Here is a 24,245-nt window from a genome sequence, read left to right on the forward strand (position 1 = left end):
GCTCTCTCTGTCCCTGTCTTTTCCTCCCTCCCTCTCTCTCTCTCTCTCTCTCTCTCTCTCTCTTTAACTCTTCCAATCAAATAAATAAATAAATCTTTAAAAAAATTATTTCAGGGAGTAGGTATTTGACCTAGAAATTAAAATACCAGTATCCCACATCAGAGTACCTGGATTTAATTCTTGATTCCAGCTCCTGACTTCAGCTTCCCATTAGTGTAGACCCTGGGAGGCAGCAGTGATGATCTCTGGCAGCCATGTTGGAGACATAGATTGCTTTCCTGTCTACGAGCTTCAGCCCTGGTCCAGCCCTCACCATTGCAGGCACTGGAGGTGTGAATCAGCAGATAGGAGCATGCTCTGTATCTCTCTGTCTCTCTCTCTCTCTCTCTTGCTCTCTTTATCTTTCAAAATAATTTTTAAAAATGACTTTATTGAAATGACAAATTGAATTTTTTTAAATCCCCATGCAAGTTTATAACTCTCTCATTTGTATTCACTAGGACTTGGAGAGGGACCATACATGCTAGCAAGTTATGGAGAGACTGGCCTTATTATGGGGGCCAATATGACCAGTAGAAGCATTTTCTCTTTGCCAAGAAGTAGCATTCATGGAAATTTGGTTTTTAATTTTATGATCACCCCAGGTCTTTTCAAAGAGAAGGTATCATGTAAGTATAATTGAAAATAAGGATTTGGTTTCCATTTACATATTTGCTTTCATTCATTCATTAAGCATTAATTAGGGATCTTATATGTTTTTGGCATTTTCTACGTGTCCCAAAGGATATAAATTAAAATACTACATTGGCACATGGACCAGCTATCTATTTTGTTTGTAAAATTTCTTTCTTTACTTCTTGGCGTGTGTTAGAACGATGGTTGTTTGAATTTTCAGAATGTAATAAAATAGCTTAAATTTTCAGAATGCTAACCTCAGAACTTAACTTGAAATTTTTGAAAAATAATTCATTGATTTCTAATAGCTTGAGAAATTCAATGCCAGGTTAAAGTAAAAGAACAAATTGTGATTTGATATCAAAGAAGTCAAACATTACATGCATAATGAGGAATGTACACAAGCACTAAGACAGTCTCTTGTCCTTAGTGGGCCTTGGTTGTGCGGGTTCACTGAAATGTCCTAGAACCTAGCCCTGCATTTACTGGTTTGTGTCACGAGGTCTGTAGAGGTTGTATCTACCTGGCCCTAACTGTGACTGGTGTAAGACTCCCTTTCTTATCTATTGATGCTTTGCTACATTGTGACTATGTGGTCTACCTAGAACCCTGCATGGCATGTCATTAAACTTGGGAAAATTTCACAGAGCAAATGGATCTGACTTAACTTTCATGTTTTCTGATAAATCTCCCAATTCTCCAGTTGAAAGAAATTCTTTCTTCCCTGTACAAAGAACTCCTTTGGTTCTAAAGACACCTATCATAGTCTGACATTCTAATTTATGCTGATTATATATTTTTCTTTTTCATATCAAAATTCATTTGATTCTTCTTTGTATCTTCCATCATTCAACAGAAGGACATATAAGTTTTTAGGACACAGTGAGTGCTTTGGAATGATATTGAATTGGAGATATGTTATGGCTTGTAATAACTAATGCTTTTAATAGGAAAATCTATGAAGTGTTTATTACAGGAAATCAACCTAAAATCTCTACTTAAAAATTTATCATGAGATTTAAAAATAAGGGCGAATTTGATCACCTTTTGGGGAATAATATTGCTGACTAAGTAGTCTTTTCTCGATGCTGTAAAATCCCTTGCAAGAACATTTGCTCATTAGGAACTCAGTGATACAAAAATATTTTTCCATGCCCAAGCCGATCTATTTCTTTGTTCTCTATCATAAAATTTAGTTGTTTATAGATTTCTAACAATGTCAAAGGTTGCAAATACAAATATATGTCCAAAAGGTCATGCAATTGCTTGTGTGAAAAATCTGTGTGTACTAGGGTCCTCAATGATATTCCTCCCCCATCTCCAAGGGCATATAATACATTGTTTAAAAAAGGTAGACCTCATGGCCTCTTCTGTGGCGTAGTAGGTTAAACTGCCACCTGCAGTGCTGACATCCCATATGGGTGCCCATTCAAGTCCCTGCTGCTCTTCTTCTGATCCAGCTCCCTGCTAACCTAATGGCCTTGGGAGGATGTCCCAACTGTTTGAATCCCTGTACCTATGTGGGAGACCAGGATGAAACTCCTGGCTCCTGGCTTCAGCCTGACATTGCCCTGGCCATTGTAGCCATTTGGGGAGTGAGTGAACAAGCAGGTGGAAGAACCCTTCTCTTTCTGCTGCTTCCTCTCCCGCTCTGTAACTCTTTCAAATTAACAAATATAATTTTTTAAAAAAAGATCACACTCGGGGCTGTTTTTGAAGGGAGACACCACTGCATTTAACTACTACTGTTATCCATTGTATTTAATGTGCTGCTTCTTCTTTTAGACATCTCATGATTGATTTTTGAAATCTTTGAGGTTGCCATTAATTATGTGTGACACTTTTGCAAGACTATTTTCAACTTTATAAATACCTTTGTTGATGCCAGTGTTGATGATGTACTTTCTCCCAAGAATCCAGGCAGTTGTCAAACACACTGCTCTATGTCTTACAGCATTGGCACTTGTTTCCTTGGAATCTGCTGAAAGGCCAAACTACTTTCTCTATGTCCGTGACAATGACGCTCTTAGTTTGGAACTGTGGGAGGCAAATTCAGCCTTTCAGCGGAGAGCAACGTTCTTCCACCATCAGGGTCTCTGGATTCCTGGCTACAGTGCCTTTGAATTATACAGCAAGAAAGGCTTTTTCATCGCATTCACAGAGTCTAGCGTCAAAGTGTCAAAATATGATGATTCTGAAGAATTTAAACATGCAAGTAGCTTCAGCATAGAAGGTACATTTCCTAAACTTCCAAATAAAGAATTTACATTTACATTATCAGTTTCTCATTTAAAAATCTTTCTCGCTGTTTAAGGAGATAAAGTTGTAGCACCTTACTTTTCTTATTCCCTCTATCCTTCAGTTTACTTTCTGTAAAAGGGGGGGGGGGGAACTACCTGTATTTTAAGGTTATTGTATTAAATATGTTGAATGTAGGGCTGGCGCCGTGGCTCACTAGGCTAATCCTCCACCTAGTGGCGCCGCACACTGGGTTCTAGTCCCGGTCGGGGCACCGGATTCTGTCCCGGTTGCCCCTCTTCCAGGCCAGCTCTCTGCTGTGGCCAGGGAGTGCAGTGGAGGATGGCCCAAGTGCTTGGGCCCTGCACCCCATGGGAGACCAGGAGAAGTAGCTGGCTCCTGCCATCGGATCAGCGCAGTGCGTCGGCCGCGGCAGCCATTGGAGGGTGAACCAACGGCAAAGGAAGACCTTTCTCTCTGTCTCTCTCTTTCACTGTCCACTCTGCCTGTCAAAAAAAAAAAAAAAAAATCATACAGGAGTTGATTGAGAATAAGCCCATAAAAGTGGTAGGATGTGATAGGAAACTTCAGTGGCTGGTAAATATGTTGAATGTAAATGGCTTAGAAGAACTCTAAATGGCCTTACTTACCCCCATAATTGCTAGCAATGCTATCTGAAGTTTGGACTGAGAACTCACTCATGATTCATGGTTGTCTAGTGTTTGTACCTGCTTTCTCTTTCCTAGAAGGTGACTTCTGATTAATATGATTCTTACAAAGGTGTCTTGTTCCATTAACCTTGGGAAAATTTCCCTCCTTCACAGAAACCTGATCTCATTTCTAGAAAGTCTTAAAAGTCCATAGTCTGTTAGATTCTCCATTTTGGAAAGAAATCTTTACTTTGTTATGCAACGTTTAAAACTTGTGCTTTAAAAAAAATAATATAAAAGACTTAAAAAAGGGCTGGCACCGTGGCTCACTTGGTTAATCCTCTGCCTGTGATGCTGGCATCCCGTATGGGCGCAGGGTTCTAGTCCCGGTTACTCCTCTTCCAGTCCAGCTCTCTGCTGTGGCCCGGGAAGGCCGTGCTCGGGCCCTGCACCCACATGAGAGACCAGGAGGAAGCACTTGGCTCCTGGCTTCAGTTCAGTGCAGCACCAGCCATAGCGGCGGCCATTTGGGGAGTGAACCAACAGAAGGAAGAACTTTCTCTTTCTCTGTCTCTCACTGTTTCTCTGTCAAATTAAAAAAAAAAAAAAGACTTAAAACTTGTGCTTTACTTTCAAAATCCAGGAATTTTCAAAATTCAGGAATTTGCTATCGGGTCTGAGTCTTTAAAGCAAATTATTTCATCCTAACCAATCTTCCAAAAGCATTTTCAGAGATAATGACTTGTTTTTATTTTCTCCTGTACATAAGTTTCTGTGAACCTCTCTAGTTTTTGTATTTTAGAAAGTTCAAACTGACTTTCAAAATTTCAAGTGTACCAATTCAGTACCAATTCCTAAGTCTGGCAGAAGGTTTTGCACAAAATGGATTGTTAGAGTTCTGCACGGTTTCTTAATCAAAGGGCTCAATGGCACAAAAGGAGCCTCAGTGTTTCTAGCACTTGCATTCTTAAGTCTCATATGATGAGACTGAATACTTACGTAGGAAGTCAGTCAAGCCTTTATTACCTACAGATAGGCGTCAAGAATCTTTGGAAGCCTAGGAACCATGGCGTGTTTCCCAGGGCTCAGAATAGCTGTCCAGGGTGGAAAGAGTCTTATATATGCTTACCCCATGTCATGTTCCAGCTAAAGAACCCAGAAAGCACTCTACTCTTTATTTGATTCCTCAGATGACACTGGGCACACCAAACACAAATTTTGCAGGCATTCTGTTCTAAGAGGGACAAGGAAAGATTATGGACTGTTTTAGACAGTTCCTCCTAGCACAGGATGATGCGTCCTTGGGATACCCTATAGTTATTCTGAGAATTGCAAGTAGGAGGAGGAGAGCTGGATTAGCCAAAGTCATCTGGAGACCTGGTCTCCTGCACTCTGTTCTTGAGAAAAAGAGTCACCAACATGCCTATGTAACATTCCATAGAGTGGATATGCACTTGAATTAAATATGAACTTTACAAGCCTTTATTTTCTCTTCTCTCCTAGAAATCTGTTCCTTTAGGACAGATCTAGATGCCCTACTGGACGTTTAGTAAACAGCAGTGAATGACATCTTCTGAATCTCTGATCTTTGTGGGCTTCTTAAACCTACAATCTAGGAATCTAGTCTTGGAACCAATTCTATATCTATATCTATATCTATATCTTTTTTTTGACAGGCAGAGTTAGACAGTGAGAGAGAGAGACAGAAAGAAAGGTCTTCCTTCTGTTGGTTCACCCCCCAAATGGCCGCTACGGCCAGTGCGCTGCGCCGATCCGAAGCCAGAAGCCAGGTGCTTCCTCCTGGTCTCCCGTGCGGGTGCAGGGCCCAAGCACTTGGGCCATCCTCCACTGCCTTGCTGGGCCACAGCAGAGAGCTGGACTGGAAGAAGAGCAACCGAGACAGAATCCGGCGTCCCGACCGGGACTAGAACCCAGGGTGCCGGTGCCACAGGTGGAGGATTATCCTAGTGAACCGTGGTGCCGGCCTATCTCTATCTCTATCTCTATTTCTATCTCTCTCTATTTATATTTATATCCATCTACATCTATATCTACAACTATATCTATATCTGTATCTATATCTATATACGTATATCTATATATCTACATCTATATCTATATCTATTTACATATCTATATCTATCTATCTATCTATTTCCATGGGGCATGGGGTTAGGAACTCAAGAATATTATTTATTCTGTTCTTTATATACATAGATGCTTTCTAAAACATTTTATTTTTTTTTATCATACTTTGGAACTGATTATGTGTCCAAAGTCCAAGAAACATATCACGTACCTATTTTCTCAATTTTTTCTCTATCGAGGTAGCTTTAAACTGTTATAGAATGATTTCTCTATTATTTAGGAAGAGGAGCATATTTGAAGAAGGAAAATCTTTAATTATGGGGGATTTGTTTACAACTGTAAACATGAATTATTCAGGTCCATTCTTTTTTTATTTAAGTGATATACATTATGTTACAAGACAATTATCTAAGTTCTGGGAGGAGAAAAATGATGGAGTATTTTCCCTAGATGTGAGGTCATGTAGTGTAAGTTTGGTCTTGCTATTTTCCTGATATTTGACTTGGCATGTCACTGGGTTACTATTTTCACTGGCAGCAGCTGGCTTGCCTTGACTTTTTTCACAGATGGAGTAATGAATTATAGTTCAGAGAGATGAAAATAGGGATAGTAAAGTGAAATTTATTAAAGTACATTCCAAGGGAAGAAGAGGCCAGTTGAGAGAGCACATGGTACCCTTTCTTCCCAGTTTGAGAATTTTATCCTTAGAGTATGGGGGACATGGATGGGTGATGTGGCCATGATGTGCATGTTAGCATTTGTCATTGATATTTGGAGTTGCTTTCCTTTGGGGTCTTTGTGCATGTGGTTAGCTATAAACCAGACTTTTCTGGTTTTGCTAAGCTCACATTTTATCAAGATATTGTGACTGCAAGTTAAACTGCAAAGGGGGCCGTCCTGAGGAGGTCCTGGTGGAGAGCAGGGTCCTTTGTTTCATCCCTGAGGGAGAGTCTTGTGAACCCAATTGCTCATGTCTGATTACCTGTGTGATACTGTGGGCCTCAATTTTTTCATTTTTAGATTGGAAATAGTATTTAGCATAGTTGCTCAAAGGATACATTAGAATAATAGACATAAAAGCTCTTTGCAAAAAACGTAATTCCAACAAGTGTTTGGTATTAAGATTTGAAGAGCAATGAAAATTGACTAACTACAGAAAAAGGAAATTTTGGATCTTCCTGAGCCTCTTCTCTAACCCTTTGCTTTTTAAAATATTTAAAGATATATATTTAACCTGGACATGAAATTATTTGATTAACACCCAAATACAATGACTTTTCCCCCTTAGGTCTGTATTTTCCACAGCATTATTGTCACAAAGGGCCAGTTCCTACAAGGGTTCATATCATACGTTGTATGTTTTCAAGCTGTGTGTTAAAAATATACATAATCTGAACTTGGTGATTTTCCTAGAAATCCAGGCAGCTGTGCCTTACAGGAGAATGTGTGAATGGAGATATGAACCTTGTGCCACTCCTTGCTTTAAAACCTGCAGTGACCCGGAAGCACTAGCATGTAAATTTCTTCCACCGTAAGTGAGGTTTAACAAAAGTGAACGAATTCCAGTGTTTGTTAGCTAATTCTGCTCTTAGTGAATTTTTTAGACATCAGTTATTCTCAAGAAAAAAGTGTGTGTTGTATACTCATTCATGAGTTTATTTCATTGTAATCAGGAAATGGCTACTGAGGGTCTTCTATAAGGATGTACCAGGAATTTTTGCTGCTTAGGATATAAGATGAAGAAGATATATGTCTATTAAAATAGATGCCTATTAAATTTATATGTGTATGCCAAAATAAACACCTTTTAATTCCACTATCCATGAACTTTTTAAGTGCCCTGGTGTATATTTGTTAATTGATATCTTTATTCAGGGGAGAACACATTGACAAGGTAACAGCACTTGTAGCCCTGGGAGGTGGGGAGACTCAAGTATTAATCTGGGATTTAACAATCTCATGTGTCCATCCTCCAAGTCCCCCAGAACCTCTACCCCTATTCAAGATTATTGCAGTTTTTGACACAGAGTATGGGCTAAGAATAAAAATGTCTAATGAAAATGAGAGCTTTTCGGAGTTAGATGCTAAGTAGCATACCACAGAGCACATATGTAAATGCAATTATTCTTGTTATATAACAGACTGTTATATATAAGAACTGTTTTGCATCTGAGGCATTGTGGGTTAGAAGTTGAGTAGATCACCAGTTGTATGAGAAAATAAAGAGGAACTTGCTATGTATAGCTTTGAAGGCTTTTTAAAGAAATAAATTATGATCTTGGGAAAATATTTTAGAGTATGCGTGCAGTTTTGGTTTGCATAAAATGATTGCAAAATAATTGAGTTGCATAAAAAATTGATGTTGACAATGATAACCAAATGATTCTGGTCTTTCCAGCAATTAAATGACTCTACATTTTCTTTTGTTTTCTTCTGCTTGACAAAATTTAGAATGAAATAGAAGTCTGACAATAAACTATAATATAGTTTTATTATCCAAGTTCATTTTATAAAATAAATAACTGGTCATAAAAGTATAAGCTAAACTTTTATGTGTTAAAATCTGAGAAGGAAATATTCAAAATATGATAAATGTGTCTTTATAAACCTCTAAAGTTAAGAGAAAAATTAGCTTTTCTCCCTTTTTAGTGTAGCCTGCATTTGCCTCCATTCAAGTACCCTCTGGTGGCCACACTTATTCCTAAATTCATTGCCATCCTGAATGGAAAGAGGTCTTGTATGATTTTCATCCAAATTCTTTGCAGTTGAGGCAATTATAAATATTTCTAAAACATTAAAATATTATTGTAACCTGCTAGCATGTTGGAGAAGACGTAAGAAAACCTTTTTATGACAATATTTGCATTACTTCTCTGTAGTATGTATGACTTCAATAATTTGACTTAGTTGTACATAAAGTGTTACATTTATTTCCTTTAAGTAAGAATAAATTGGACTCTGAACTCCAATCAAGCGAGGAAAATTTAATCTCAGTGTTTTTTTTTTTTTTTTCCTTTAGAAGAAAGTATTCTGGGTGGTCCTTCCTGTCTTTGGCCCACAATGTCTCACTTGAACTCTTGATATTTTTAGACTCTCACTTGGTTTCTGTGCTATACAAGAACTTGGGGGCATTTATTAAGTCCAGATGTCCTAGGGCTTAAAACCAAGTCTCTTTAGGCTTATATACAACCATCTCCACAGTTACTGCCACAGATTTGGGTAGAGTTTCTAAGACTCTTGAGAACTGCAGCTTCTGACCTCCCTTTCCTTAGTATCAAAGAACTACAACCATACCCTGTCTCCATTACTTCCATCCACAGATCGCTAATGTCTTTTCAATGAGTTTAGGATTTAATAGCCAAGAAGAGGCACCGAAGATGCTGTTTGTGTTCTATAAACATTCTCAAGGCAAAGATAGTCAAAGATCATGTCAATGTGCTTGAATGTGAGGAGGGGAGTAGAAAGTAAGGGCGCAGAATGTAACAATTAAAGTCTCAATAAATTAGTCTTTCATATTTCCACTGATTTATAAAATATGGCCTTAGTGTGTGCCAAGTTCAAGTGTATGTTCTGAATCTCTGTGTTCAAGTTCTGTCTTACATGTAATGGTATCCCTTATTATCTACTAGCTTGTGATTTCATAAAATGGCAACAAATAGAGCACTCTTTAGTGCTTATAATCAGATAGAAGAGTCTTAAGAATATACTTTATGCGTGTGTTAAAATCAGTTCTTTGTGTATTTCAGACTTTTTTCATTTTGGTTTCTTTCTCATGTAAAGGGTTGAAGGATGCTTACCCTACTGCCCTAAAAGTATGATCCTTGATGAAGTCACCCTGAAATGTGTTTATCCAGGAGACTGTAAGTGTGAATCTTGCTTATTTTACTCTGAAAAGTGAAATTCTTGAATATTTTATGAGACAAGTGGTTATAAATAGAAGTGTTAGACTGACAGAAAACCCTTACAAAATTCTTCAATATCCCATACATAGTTTTAAAATATCTAATTACTTTCTTTTAAAATGATTTATTTATTTATTCGAAAGTCAGAGTTACACACACAAACACACACACACACACACAGAGAGAGAGAGAGAGAGAAGAGAGAGAGGGAGAGAGACGGAGAGAGAAGTCTTCCATCCACTGGTTCACTCCCAATTTGCCGCAATGGCCAGAGCTGGGCCGATCCAGAGCCAGGAGCCAGGAGCCAGCAGCTTCTTCCAGGTCTCCCACGTGGGTGCAGGGGCCCAAGGGCTTGAGCCATCTTCTACTGCTTTTTCCAGGTCATAGCAGAGAGCCGGATTGGAAGTGGAGCAGCTGGGACTCCAACCAGCACCCATATGGGATGCCGGTGCTGCAGGCAGCAGCTTTACTCGCTACGCCACAGCACAGGCCCCTAAAATATCTAATTACTTTCTAATAGATGTAATTTTCCCCTCTAACATTCTATCTGAATTTTCTCTTCCAAAACATTTTCCTTGGAGTTAAAGAGCCCTATGTGAATTATCTGGGTCTTACTTTAAGTCAACACAAATTAAGGAAAAGGTCTTTGTTTCTTTGTAGGCATCCCTCTGATTCCCACAGAACCAGCACTGATGCCGCCAGGTAAGCCACGCATGCCTTTGTTGACAGCTATTGCTACAGTTTCACCCACTAAAATTAGCATTATGTAGCTTATGCCTTGGCACACTTAGAGCGCACTAGAGCAGCTGCTGGTATCAGGAATGTCCAGCCGAGCAGTGAAGCTGTTCACTGGTTCAGTGTGCCACAGCCTCCAAAATGCTTCTGTGTTTGCTTCACCCCGTTCTCCGTTTCAGTTCGCGTGGAGACTAGGACTTCCCTCACTTCTCAGAATTTAGTTATGAAACTCCATTTAAATTTGCAGAGACCCAGCAAGCCCCAGTGTGATGCAGACATAAAGCGGAGTTTCCTTCAGTGCCTGCATTCCCATGTTTGTGTCCTATCCGAGGCTCTGGAGGAGGCATTCTGGGCTCCTGTCCTGGTTCCCTCCCACACTGTGAAACTTGACTCAGAAAAAGACTTCAAAGTCCACTCACAGTGAGACGTGCCAAATTTAATGGATTACTTTTCCAGAAATTATAGTTTAGAGAAGTTCAAGTTCAGATATTTATTCTTTCAATTTATTTGATAAACTTTAATTTATTCTTTCAATTTATTTGAGCATCAACTGTGCCAGGCACTGTCCTGACACTCAGTGATGGGTGGAGGGAGAACATAGGATGAACAACCTGTAGCCCCTAACCTAAATAACTGAATAGTGCAGACGTTATTGTAATACAGTCAACCCTGAATGTCCATAGGTTCAACATTCGTGGATTCAACACCCCAAGATGGAAAACATTTGGAAAATAATTATGGTTGTACTGATCATGGACATACTTTTTTCCTTGTCACTATTCCCTAAACAATACAGTATAGAAATTGTTTACATAGCATTTACCTTGTATTAGGTATCATAATTGATCCAGCTATAGCTAAAAGTATACAAGAGGATTGCATAGGTTATATACAAATATTATGTCATAGTATGTAAGGGACTTGAGCATCTGCAGATCTTGGTATGCAAAAGGATGGAGTCTTGCAACCAATTCTCTAAACATGGTGAGGGAAAACTCTATTACAATATGGGTATGCAGCAACAGCACACAGGAGGGTCATTATACTTATTTAGGAGGTATGGTCTTGAAAGGCTAACAGAGAATAGGAATTAGGTAGGTTAGGAGAAGAAAGAAGTACATTCTCACTAGAAGGTACAGCCTGTCCAAAGGTGTGAGAGTGAGAGAGAACATGTCCCATGAAAGGACTTCATGTCTTGAATACACATTGTGTGTGGAATTGTGCCTAAAGATGCAATAGAAGGTATTATCAGGCACTAGATCACAAGGGTCCATTTAGAAAATAATGAAATTTTTATGAAAGCAGTGGTGAATAATTGAATGTTTTTAAGAAATCTTACAACTTCTTCCAAATAATAGCCTAAGTACAACACTTCTGCTTTTGTTGGCTGCTATTTGTTGAGTACTTCTTGTGTGCCAGTCATTGGATAGGCACTTGGCTTCATTTAATCCATATAAGCACCTGAGAAGAGAGGTGTTACTGTCCTTGTAGAATATACCTTATGAGTATGTGCAGCAATCACTTTTCCCCTCTCCACGGGTCACCCTTCACCACACCCACGTACTGGAGAACCATGTGGTTGTCTTTTCTGTCTTCAGTGAACACATTCTAGAGCTTCACCCAGAGCAAGCAATCAACCGCACTGCTAGTTTTAAAAATATGGTAACATTTGTAACTTTTGAGGGGTTCTTAGTGTATTGATATTTTTACTTATTTAGATAATTGTGTTGATCTATCAAGATAGTGAGGGTGCTTTGTAAGATCATGGTTAAAAGCAGGGCTCTGGAATCAGAATTCCTGAGTTCAAGTTCTCCCTCTGCCACTTACCAAATATACTTCTCAAAAACGTAATTTTCATACCCATAAAATTACAATAATTATATGTATGTTATAGGACTCTTGTGAGGAATAAACAAATTTACATAAAAATTTCTCAGCACAGCTTCTGTCACATGTGAATTCCTTATTTGATAGCTACTATCCATTAATGGACATTCCATCTTTATTTCTTACATGTCCAGAAATGATTACTCCATCAGAAATTACCGTGTTTGACATGCTGACACCAACAACAGGTTTGGAATGTGAGGTATGATTGGGTAATTTCTTACAGCTCTAAGTATTTGTTATAGCCTTATAACATATGATGCTCAGATTTCTGTGTCAATATTCAATACTGTTAAGCTTTTTTTTTTGATATGCTATTTGGTCTATCTTTGCCAAAAGATAATAAGTAATATATGTTACATTCAACAATTATATTTTCTTAACTAACATATTTCCTGTTAATTAGCTTTTGATCACACTAAGAAAAATGAATAAAATATAAATAAGTTCTTAAGTATGATTCCTTAATTAAGGGTTAACTATTATAGAACAGGTACTCATAGAATATTAAGTAGTTCCTATATGCCAGGCACTGTGCAGGGTGATTAAAAAAAAATTGGAAAGCAAAAAACATAAAATCATTGGCTGCTGAGATAGTAGTTTTCTCAGCTGAGACTTGAGCAATTATCTTCTGAGTTCAAATACGCCACTTGTTCTGGGGCTGGCACCGTGGCATAGCAGATAAAGCCGCCGCCTGTGGTACCCGCATCCCATATGGGTGCCAGTCCCGGCTGCTCCACTTCTAATCTAGCTCTCTGCTATGGCTTGAGAAAGTAGTGGAAGATGGCCCAAGTCCTTGTGCCCCTGCAACTGCATGGGAGACCCAGAAGAATCTCCTGGCTCTAGCTTTGGATTGGTGCAATTCTGGCAGTTTCAACTATTTTAGGAGTGAACGAGCAGATGGAAGACCTCTGGCAGAGTTACAGAGAGGCAGAGAGAGAGAGAGAGAGAGAGAGAGGTCTTCCGTCTGTTGGTTCACTCCCCAAATGGCCACAATGGCCAGAGTTACACCGATCTGAAGCCAGGAGCCAGGAGCTTCTTCCAGGTCTCTCATGTGGTTGCAGGGGCCTAAGGGCTTGGGCCATCCTCCACTGCTTTCCCATGCCATAGCAGAGAGCTGGATTGGAAATGGAACAGCTGAAACTCAAACTAGCACCCATGTAGGATGCCGGCACTTCACGCAGTGGCTTTACCTGCTATACTGCAGTGCCGGCCCCAGTAAAGCTTTAAATAAATGCTACTTGTTCCAATAAACTATTTATTTATTTAACCAATATTTATTTCATTCCATTTATGGCCAGGCACCGCTAAGATGCCATAGGAAAAAGCACAGTAGCAGGAGAAAATTCATGCTATGAAGCTCTATATTCTATTGGAGTTTCTGAAATAGCCAATAAGCAAAATAAATTGCTAAATTATGGAAAATGTTACTCAAGAGAAAAATAATTTTCAGAAAAATGTTAAGAAAATATTTATTGATCATATGACTTTAGAGGAAAAGAGCTGAAGAAATTGCAAGAGCGAACAATGCAGAGGACCAGGGCAACACATTTTCAGGCAGAAGTACCAGAAAGAGTAAAGACTCTGAAACAAGAACATACTGAACCAGTTAACTGAGTAAAAGAGTAACAAGAAGACAATTAAGTAAAGGAAGATCCCATATTGGAATGCCTGGTTCGAATCTCCATCTACTCTGCTTCCTATCCAGCATTCTGCTAATATACATAGAAGGTAGCAGCTGATGGTCCAAGTATTTGTGCTCCTGCTACACATCTGGGAGACCTGGATGGAGTTCCTGTCTCCTGGCTGTTGTAGACATTTGGGGAGTAAACTGGGAGGGTAGAAGATCTCTGTATTTTTCTTCCTCCCTCTCTCCCTCCTTCCTTCTCTCCCTTTCTTGCTGCCTCCCTCTCTCCTTCCTTCCTCTCTCTTTGTCATTTCCCATTTAATAAATAAATAAGTAAACAAATCTTTCAAAAAAGAAGGGACAAGGCAGTAGGAAGTAATATAAACTGTATAAGGTGTTGTAGACGTAAAAGGCAGAGGCAGAGGCAGAGAGAGAGAGAGAGAGAGAGAGAGAGAGAAAGTCTTCCATCTGCTGGTTCACTGCCCAGAAAACCTCAACAGCTGTAACTGCACTGATCCAAAGCCAGGAGCCAGGAACTTCTTCTGGGTCTCCCACACAGGTGCAGGAGCCCAAGAACTTGGGCCATCTTCTACTGCTTCTCCTGGCCATATCAGAGTGCTGGATTGGAAGTGGAGCAGCCAGGACTTGAAGGGGCACCCATATGGGATGCCAGCACTGCAGCTGGCGGCCTTACCCACTATGCCACAGCTCCAGCCCCACCTTTTTTTTTTTTTTTTTTTTTTTTTAATGACAGAGGAAGACTTACATATTTTTGAGCTGAGGAACTGAATGATTTGATTTGTTTTAGATCATTTTGGTTGCTGTGTTGAGAGTAGGGTTTGAGGAGACAAAACAATTAGAACTTATTGGAAAGTTATTCTGGGAATTTAAGCAAGAGATAACCATGGCTTGTATCAGATGGTAACAGTGCCTATGGTAAGATTTGCCTGGGTTCTGGACATAGTTGAAAGTAGAGGCCATAGATTTGCTGAAGGATTAGTTCTGGGGTGTGATGATAGAGATGTAACAAGGATTCAAGCATTTTTGCTTTGAATGACTGAAGGACTGGTTTTAATCAGAATGGGGAGATCATGGGAAGGGAAGGTCTAGTTTAGGTATAATCAGCACTTCAGTTTTGCCACATGAAGTTTGAGATTTCAAAGAAATATCAAAAAAGCTGTGGATATAAAGATGAGGTAGACATAAATGTAGTGTAAGGGAGTTTAAGCTAACATAAAAATTTTGAAGATTCTTAGAGTATAAATCATATTTAAAGTTATGAGACTAGATGAGATTTCAGACAAAGTCAATGAAGAGTAGAGAGGAAAATTACTATAGATTTTGTAGGTCGGGAGAAGACAAACATGTAAAGGATATCAACCGTGAAACAGGAGAAAATATGGGAGGTTGTCAGTGAACTGGAATCCAAAGTAAGAAAGTGTCTTAAGTAAGATGGAGTGATACGTTGTACCAAAAATGTTAACAGGTCATGTAAGATGAAGTTTGAGAATTGGTCTTTGTATTTAACAATGTAGAGTTCCCTGGTGAACTATCTACTAGTGCTAAGAGCCTGGGAAGTTACTTTAACCTCCTTCTTGATATCTTCATCTGTAAAATAGGAAAAATACAGCACCAACCTTGAAGGGTTGTTGTGGGCACAAAATGGGCTAAACAATGTCTGCTTTTTTATTACCATAATTTAAATATAATATGATTTATACTGAAAAATTAATCATTTATTTCTTATTTGTTTAAAAGTTTTAAACTATACTTAGATATAAAAATTAACTTAGGAGGACATATAAAGGCCCTGTCAAACTGATGTCAAATATAGATTTTTGATATTTGACTTTATTAAGTTATAAGTTTTTAAGCTGATACTTACAGGAGTTATTTTTATTTAGTAACTTTATACAACATAATATGAAAGGTTAGTTGCCATTGTAAAAATCTGCTTACAGAACACTAATCCAGAGAATTAAGGAGAAGACTTGATTTTGTTCAGATGCTTGAGTATATGTGAAAAATTCTTAAATCAAAATAAAAATAAAGTTTAAATGAAATACATATTGAATATTATAGAGAGGATACATCAAAAAGTGGTAGTGAAATTTTCATTCTTTATCTTTTAAAAGTTCTTGTAGTTAGGAATATGTACTATAACCATTGTGAATACGAAATTTTAAAAAATCACTTGGAATAGGTTAATAATGGGAAAAAACTCACTAATTTTCTTTCTTTTTTATTAACAGCCTCTGCAGTTTGATCCAGTTTATAATTGCAGCCAATACATATGCCTTAATATGGAATGGACGTTTTACAACTGGTCTCTTAATTGCCCAAAGGACTTGGAGATGCCTGACTGTGGTTTCCGAGGAAGGCCTGTTCAAGTGAACAGTGATATCTGCTGCCCCGAGTGGGAATGCCCTTGTAGGTTTGCAGGTTTATCATTGTGATCAGTTTTTTAATCCTGGGAGATTGTTATTTTGTGGAACATACCACTTCATCAACTCCAAGTTATTATTTTTTGAGCTTTTCTCATTTACTTACAGTTTTGGTTAAAGTATGTAAATTTTAGAGTGGTTTCTTGTCAAACACAATAAGGCTCACTTAACAGATCTTTCAAAAGCATAAATATGTAGCTAAATGGGTCAAAGAGAATCTCTTTCGTTTCATTTTAGGTCGATGTTCCATGTTGTCAGAACTGAGCATTATCACATTCGATGGGAACAATGCAGCATTATATAGCATGGCTTCTTACATCCTAGTGAGAATTCCTGGGGAAATTATAGTTGCTCATATTGAAAAATGTTCCATGAATCAGGTAGGTCAAAATTCGTTGTTGTAGCCACTTCTTCGTTAGTCTGTAGTTGATGAATGTTACAGCATCAGGGATTCTCAGAACAGGAAGGGGGTCAAGAATTCATCAAGACGGATCTGATATCTAGTGTACCTCCAGAATACTTCACGTGACCATATTCCTCCTGCTGTGAGTTACTGGGAAGAACGCCACATCACTGCTGTGGTGTCTCTGCCAAAAATTTAGAACCTGTTTCTAATCATGAAGAAACGTCAAGCTCAAATCAGGGATATTCAACAAAAAACTGCTCTGTCCTCTACAAAAACTTCCATGTCTTAATAGACAAATAGAGACTAAGAAACTGTTCCAGGGTTAGGAGACTAAGAAGCCATGACAACTGAGTGCACTATATGAACAGGGATATCAATGGAATAACTAGCAAAATCTGAACAAATTCTGTAAATAAGAGTTTAATATCAACATTAATTTCCTGCTTTTGATAGTTGTATCTAGTTATGTAAGAAAATGTATCTTTATTTTTGAAAATGTACATTGAAACATTTATGGCAGAGAGACATATCTGGATACAACTCTGAGAGAGTAAGGAAAAGCTCAAGACTATACATTGAGAAAGATGAAGCAAATGGGAATGATGAAATGTTAACATTTAGAGATCATGGGTGAAGGATGAATAGGAATACTTCACAGGATTCTGAGTTTAGGTAAAAATAAAAGTGCAAATAAAAAGACATATTACTCCAAAAAATCAATTGATGAATTTGTTTCAAAAGTATCTTTCTTTACTCTTTTTTTTTTCAGAATGGAAACTCATTTAAAAAGCTAGTGAGTATTTGCAAAGCGTTTAGTAAATTTATTCTGTTTAACACTAAAATTATGCTTAACTCCATAAATTTTTTTTTTAATTAAGGCTTCCACTGTAAGAATCTCTGGACTTTGTTTTAAAAAGTTAAATGTGACAACATCTATACATAAAATACTTGTCAATCGGATAGCAAGAATGGTAAGAATGCAGTTAATAATTATTCTCATGTTAGATGAAAACAAGAAATTATAAAAACAATTATTTACGAAAGGGGAAAGTTAAAGAGATCAGTAGAGTTTCACTGTTCTTAGGCCTGATCATTCTTTATTTTTTAAACTTATTTGAGTGACAGCAGTAGAATGGGGAGAGAGGAGAGAGGAGAGGGAGAGAGAGAGAGAAATACTCCCATTTAACAGTCAGGGCTGGGCCAAGCCAAACCCAGGACTGTGGAACTCAGTGCAGGTCTCTCACATGAGTGACAGGGACACAGGTACTTCAGGCATCACCGTTTGCCTCCCTTGGTACATGCTAACAGGAAACTGGCATTAGGAGTAGAACCAGGACTGAAACCCCGGCATCCCAATGTAGGAAGTAGGTATCCCATCTAGACGCATAGCCGTTAGGCCAGATGCTTGCCCATGTATCTTAAAATTGTGATTTTCCCCTCATAATGCGCCCAATGTTGTGAACATTCCTCCCTGAGAGACTCACTGCCAAGGCCGTATTAAACATGATGCTGAGTGATAATGAGAGTGGCCAAGATTTGTCCTACTAGAATTAATATTCTTATTTCAAATCAGATTAAGTGGAAATGATACAAAGAAAAGAGATCATAATATTGAAAACAGTAATAGACAAGAATACGAAGAAAAGACCAGTAAGAGAAGATCAGAGGGAAGGACTGGTTTAGGTGTGTTGACACCATTAACTTTTCAGTGAATGTGACAGCTAAAATGAGAAAAAAAAATGAAGGAATATTTAGCTTCATTTAGACAAACTGAAGAAGAATAATTCATTGTAAAAAAATTCGAAAGAAGCCATTTGGTTTTCCAGGAAAAACCCTAATCCCAAGAAATATATGTTCACAAAATAAAAGTATTTTTATGAGCTAGATGCTTCACTCAAATCCAGAGGGTTCTCTTTAAAATATAAGAAAAGAAAGTGTAAAGCTTTTGTTTAAAGTGGCTGAGATTTTATGTACTTTCTGAAAATAATTCCACCTGCTAGCTAAATCAATGGAAATAATAATAATAAAATAAGCCTAAAATATAATAAGGTATTAAAACATTTTAATTATGTAAAACTTTAAATATGTGAGTGAGTTATTTTTTGGATGATAGTGTTTTATGCACCTTTGATTTTGATGAGGTGAGTGGGAAACAAACTCAAACCTGGTCAGTGAGATTATTTTGAGAATTGGGGCAGAAGAACTTTGTTTTGGCCTCAGATTAATTTATCACTGGCCATTGTCTGGTCATGTATCCAGCTAACAGCTAATTATTGTTAAAATCAACATGAGTGTTTATCCCCATACAGATTGTCTGAACTCAAGCCCTGATTTCACTCCTAATTCCTGCCAAGGCATATCCTAGGAGGCAGCAAGTGCTCCTGGATGAATGAGTCAAGCACTTAAGTCTCTGCCACCTTGGCAGGAAACCTACATTGAGTTCCTGGCTGTTGAATGCATTTGAAAAGTGAACCAGTGGAAGGGATTCCCCTCCCTCCCTTTCTTCCTTCCTTCCTTCCATCTATCCATCCAATCCATCCATCCTTCTTACCTTCCTTCATTCCTACCTTCCTCCCTCTCCCTGTGTCTCTGTCTCACCTTTGTTCAGTCTGCCTTTCAAATAAATAAATGAATCTTAAAAATTAAAAAGTTTTATTAAAGCAAAACAAAATAGAAGAATATATATGCTCATTTTAATGAGTATATATTTAAATAATCATTTTCCTTTTATATTTTGATTATTTAGGTAGAAGTAGATACTATTGCTGTACCTTTGCCATTTTCAAATCATGATCTGTCTATAGAGGATTCTGGTACAATGTACGTTATTACTACTCCAGCTGGACTGGTCATAAAGTGGGCTCATCTTACAGGAATCCTAGACATTCATTTTGGTTTCCGATTTAATTTGTCATCCTACACAGAAGGACTTTGTGGTGAGCATTGTTCTTAAAATCTTGGTTTCTTCTAACATGTTTCCCTGTTCACATTACATCATTTTGGATTCTGTTACCCCACTTTTAGAATTGAGATGTGTTGTTAACATTCCTTATGTAAAAAATGAAGAAAGTAATGGTTTTCAATAAATGGGCTGAGAAGCCAGAAAAAAACAGTTCAGTTTGGGTATTTTATGGAAATGTATGCTTACCATTGTTACTATGACAGGATTTATATTTAAGCCAGCTCACTTTTATTAAGCATTAATCAAGTGGCAGATACTCTTTTACATATTTTAACTCTCTTACTTCTAACAAGCCCTAATAAACATGTACTAGGATTACCTCAGTTTATAAATGATATGAATGGGGCATAGCCAAGTGGAAGACTTGTTTCTTCCTTAGTATTTTAAAAAATTAAAATTAAGGAAAATTAAGTCATTTTGAAGAAACACAATGTTCTAAATATTTGTCCCAATTTTATTATGAAGTATATGGTTGAAGTGTACCAATATACCTACTGTTTCAATATGTTATATGATACATAAATAGTTATAAGTCAAAGGAAACAAATAGGGAACATCTTTATAATAAAATAAAAAAGAATACTGGCTCGTATTTGGACAGTTGGATACCAGCTATCCCCTTCTCACTTTTGTTTTCTTAAGAGAGCATGTTTCCTTATCTTTAAAATGTGTGTAGTAATACCTAGTTTCAAGATCCTTATGTGCTGAATACAGGTATTAAAATAAACATTGCATTGTATGTCATATATATACAATTATTATATATCAGTTAAAAAGTTTAAAAAAAGATTTTTGCCAAAACTAGATGCAAAAGTTAGTGTATGCCACTTATCACATTGTTTAATATACACGGTGAGCAAATGTTATTCTAGAACAATTGTGTCTATTTTAAACTCAGCAAATATTAAGTAAAAGTTTATGGATCCCTCATGAGTGTCTTATACTATTCTTGAGGCTGACAACTCAAAAATTACTATGTACTTGTCCTCAACAAATTTACATGAAATACTCAAATTTCTTCTTTAAAAATACAAACATCTAGTCTAAAGTTTTTTTAAAATGGTTTGCATATTTCCTTGCCAATTTATAGTATGCTAAACATAGCACAAATTTCAAGGTGACAAAAGGTTTCATTATGGAACTACTTGTAATTGAATATGTACATTATTGAGAATATATATAATCAATAGTTATTATTGAGTAATAATTCATAAACTTTGGGACTGCATATTTTTCCTATGATTTTCCTATTTTTTTCTCCTCCTCTGCTGTCAGATCTTGGCTTCATGTAGAGTATAGACACTCTGCTAACTGATTTTTAACCAAGCACTGTAGAGAAAGGGCTGGAATCACCTTTTGGCTAACCAAGGGTCACTCTCTGTGCTCCAGGACCTCCACAGTAGGGGAAGGGTGGTTAGTGAAAAGGACAACTGGGTGCTATTGGGACCACTAAACTGGCTGCTGGCTGAAAAGGTTGTAGTAAACAACAGTGTGATCCAAACTGAGCAAGGACACCAGAATTCAAGGCCTATCTTGAGATCTCATTTTGCATAGCACTGTGAAGTCAGAAGCATTAGTATCTGGAGTTGCAGTGAAAACGTGTTTTTACCAGCAGTTGCCTTTCTATAAAAGTTTTGAGGTTAAAGGAAAAGTAGGGCTTTTTGGTATAATTAATTTAACCTAATTTTAAAAAATTAGTGCTCAGTACCTTGTATATATGCAGGGGTGTGGCATTTGCAATAGCAACCTGATATATTTGCTTGATTATTCAGATTTTATACTTCCAGAGAATGTTTCATTCAAATAATGTAAGTCTAATCTTGGGAATTAAGAAAAAATAATCTTAAGGTAGGGTGGTTTTGGGTGATGATCAGGGCTTTAGATATATTTCTATGTACTTCGTTGGTCCTACATTCCACTGAATGGTGAGTAAGATCATCCTCAGCCTGGCCTTCCTTGGGGAAGCTGGAGGCTGTAGCAAATCAAGGTGCCATAACCACTAACAGACTGTCATTCCAATGAAGAGAGATTGTACTTGTCTCAGAATTCTCAGGTCAAGTTCCGATCTTGCCATGATTGTCCTGATGTTGGATGAGTCCATGTATCTAGGTGACTGCTATGAACAAGCTGGTTCATCCCTTGAATTCCCTGTAATAGTTGCTGAGGACAAGAGGGTTAAGAATTAGCTTTATGCAAACTGGGTCTCTCGCCTGGAGTGGTGTTTGGCACTAAGTGATGGGATAGGATAGGTCCTGGAAGGAAGAATTTAATGTTTTCAGGAGGAGATTTCCTAGGAGAGTGGAAGCCTGGGAGTCAATCACCGAATGTCTTCTATCCAGGCATTACCTTACAGATTTCAAAGCTAGTTCTCAAGTTAGGAGATAATGGTAATGTTGAAAGAGAGTAGGAGCAGAATCAGTCACTTAACTTTTATGATCTCCTCACATATCTGGACTTCTAAGTCCACGGTTTCTTTCTTATCTGGAAAAGGCAGTTCTGTATAATTTTATCAAAGAATAAGATATAATCTGAAGAATTCTATTAAGGGTAAAGTCATATTTTGTACTTTACTTAGTAAATAATTTATTAAGTTTAAATCAGTGATTAACCTGATCAAGTTGTTCTGCCTAAGTTTGGTGTAAGTGAGAACATTTTCTTTCTAAATGTCATCTGTTCTTTCAAGGAATTTGCAATGATGATCCAGATGATGATATAAGGATGCAAAATGGCACAATCATTACGAACATGGAAGATATAGCATTATTTATTGAGAGCTGGGAAATTGAGAAATCATTTGAAGTGACAACAAGAAGACCTTTTAGGAATTGTACTGAGTATAATTGCAGTCACTGCATTGATTTATTAAATAGAAGAGTTTTCATTCCATGCCATGATAAAGTAAGTCAAAAGCAGCCATAAATAAGAACTGTCCTGTTAGACATATTGAGGGTAAAAGCCAATACATTCCTGTTTTTTGCTATGATGTTCTTCTACTGAGAATAGTTTATCTCCAAGCCTTGTCATTGTGCTTTGGAGTTTGGAATCACTTACTGTTTTTAGACTTACAGAGACAGGAAAGATAATTAACTTTCTCCTCTGTGTTTTGTTAGAACTACATCTAAGGCTTTCAAAAATATGAAATTATGTTCTATGAATAAATGCCTCTAGGAAAAAGAGATCACTGTTGCTTGATAACCTGGAATAAAAATTAAGACCATGAGGCTTTTGTCAATTCTTTAAGATCCTGGCCTCCTAGGTGTATACTTGTAATAGAATCTGCCACATATATTCAATTTAATTGGTCTTTGTTAGTTCCTAACTTTATGAGTTTAAGTGATGAATAGATATTTTAAATAATCTATGTCACTAAAAAATGAAATGTTAAAGGACACACAAATACTGCATTTCATGAATCAGTTAACTGAACATTGCTGAGTACCTAGTGCACACCAAGCAATGTGAGACAGAAATAAGAGCCTGCAGCTCCACTCCCCGGGAGTCTGGAAGGAAGGCAAGCTGTGGACAGATCTGGTACAGTATGCAATGTGGAGGTGCCTGGAATCCTAGGCTTTGTGAAGACTGCGTGGAGATTGAGACCTTTGAATGGTTTAGAAGGATGAATTTTCCAGGAAAGTAGCGAGAAGAAGAAAGATCTATACAGATATAACGATATGTACAAGACAGTATTTGGTGTAAAAGGCCTTACAAGGAAAATGTTGAAACAGTTTAGTGCAAGATTTTTGGAGAGGAAAAGAAAGAAGAGCAAGGGAATTGTCAAGTCAGGAAGGGTGCGCATTGAGGATGATCTGTGCTAGGCAGGGAAGTGTGGAGTCCATCCTTGCCCTCCCTCTGGGTTCCTTGAGGGAAAATGCAGTTTGAAGTTGTGGAATCAAAAAGGCATATCTTTCTTGAGCTTCAGTTTACATGGGGATTTAGCTAACAACAAATTTTAAGTGTTTGCAAATTTTCAATGTATGCACATAAAAATGAAAAAATAGCAAATACTTTTTAATGCATTTTGGTGTCACTTTAATCTGCTTTCAAAACATCATGATTCTGGAAAATTATATCTTTAAGCAGAAACATGTAAGATTGATTATGTTAGGAAAGTTTTTAAGTTGACTGTTCAAGACATGCTGAGCCACCATAGCATACTGTGTAGTCTGTGATAAACCTCTCTTCCTCTGAAGATACTCTGGTGAATTTGATGACAAAAGAAAGAAAAAGTGGAGCCCAAGGCCATAGATATACATAAATATACATATTTTGATTTAGACTCAAACACAAATAGCTAAACTGTCTAGTATTTAAAAGACTAGTAACTCTATAGTCAAATTTGTTATCAAACAAAAAGTCAGTTTGATTACTTGATCTGCTACATAAATATAAATCAATTTAATTCTGGAAGGTACTGGCTACAATGTTTTTACAATCAGGGTTGAAAATATACTTTTCCCTCATGGAAAAAGATGATAATAATCAGAACCAATACAGTAAAAATGGATTATTTATCTGTCATAGTAAAGGATAACTCAACAAAACTGAGTAATTTATCAGGTGTTTTCTTTTTCAAGACTGAGCATTTAAAAATACTACAGTGAAAATAAAGTTTGAGAACAAGATAAGAATAA

General features: G+C 37.4%; 1 protein-coding gene across 4 annotated transcripts in view; it reads left to right on the forward strand.

Annotated features, from left to right (window-relative positions):
- Positions 1–24,245, forward strand: part of OTOGL (otogelin like) — a 172,440-nt gene that overhangs the window by 109,955 nt on the left and 38,240 nt on the right. For 2 of the 4 annotated variants that reach the window (XM_089309054.1, XM_089309056.1), the window contains 12 exons: positions 501–668; positions 2,630–2,908; positions 7,065–7,182; positions 9,432–9,511; positions 10,214–10,276; positions 12,298–12,377; positions 16,055–16,232; positions 16,484–16,626; positions 17,422–17,445; positions 17,531–17,623; positions 19,399–19,588; positions 22,298–22,512. In XM_089309054.1, the coding sequence (XP_089165180.1) occupies positions 501–668; positions 2,630–2,908; positions 7,065–7,182; positions 9,432–9,511; positions 10,214–10,276; positions 12,298–12,377; positions 16,055–16,232; positions 16,484–16,626; positions 17,422–17,445; positions 17,531–17,623; positions 19,399–19,588; positions 22,298–22,512 (1,631 nt within the window). The remainder of the gene's footprint in view (positions 1–500; positions 669–2,629; positions 2,909–7,064; positions 7,183–9,431; positions 9,512–10,213; positions 10,277–12,297; positions 12,378–16,054; positions 16,233–16,483; positions 16,627–17,421; positions 17,446–17,530; positions 17,624–19,398; positions 19,589–22,297; positions 22,513–24,245) is intronic. The other 2 variants (XM_089309055.1, XM_051846511.3) reach the window with 2 other exon arrangements.

This window comes from Oryctolagus cuniculus, chromosome 11 (assembly GCF_051225735.1).
Source record: "Oryctolagus cuniculus isolate XC-2025 breed Fujian yellow rabbit chromosome 11, ASM5122573v1, whole genome shotgun sequence".
NCBI classification, from domain to species: Eukaryota; Metazoa; Chordata; class Mammalia; order Lagomorpha; family Leporidae; genus Oryctolagus; species Oryctolagus cuniculus.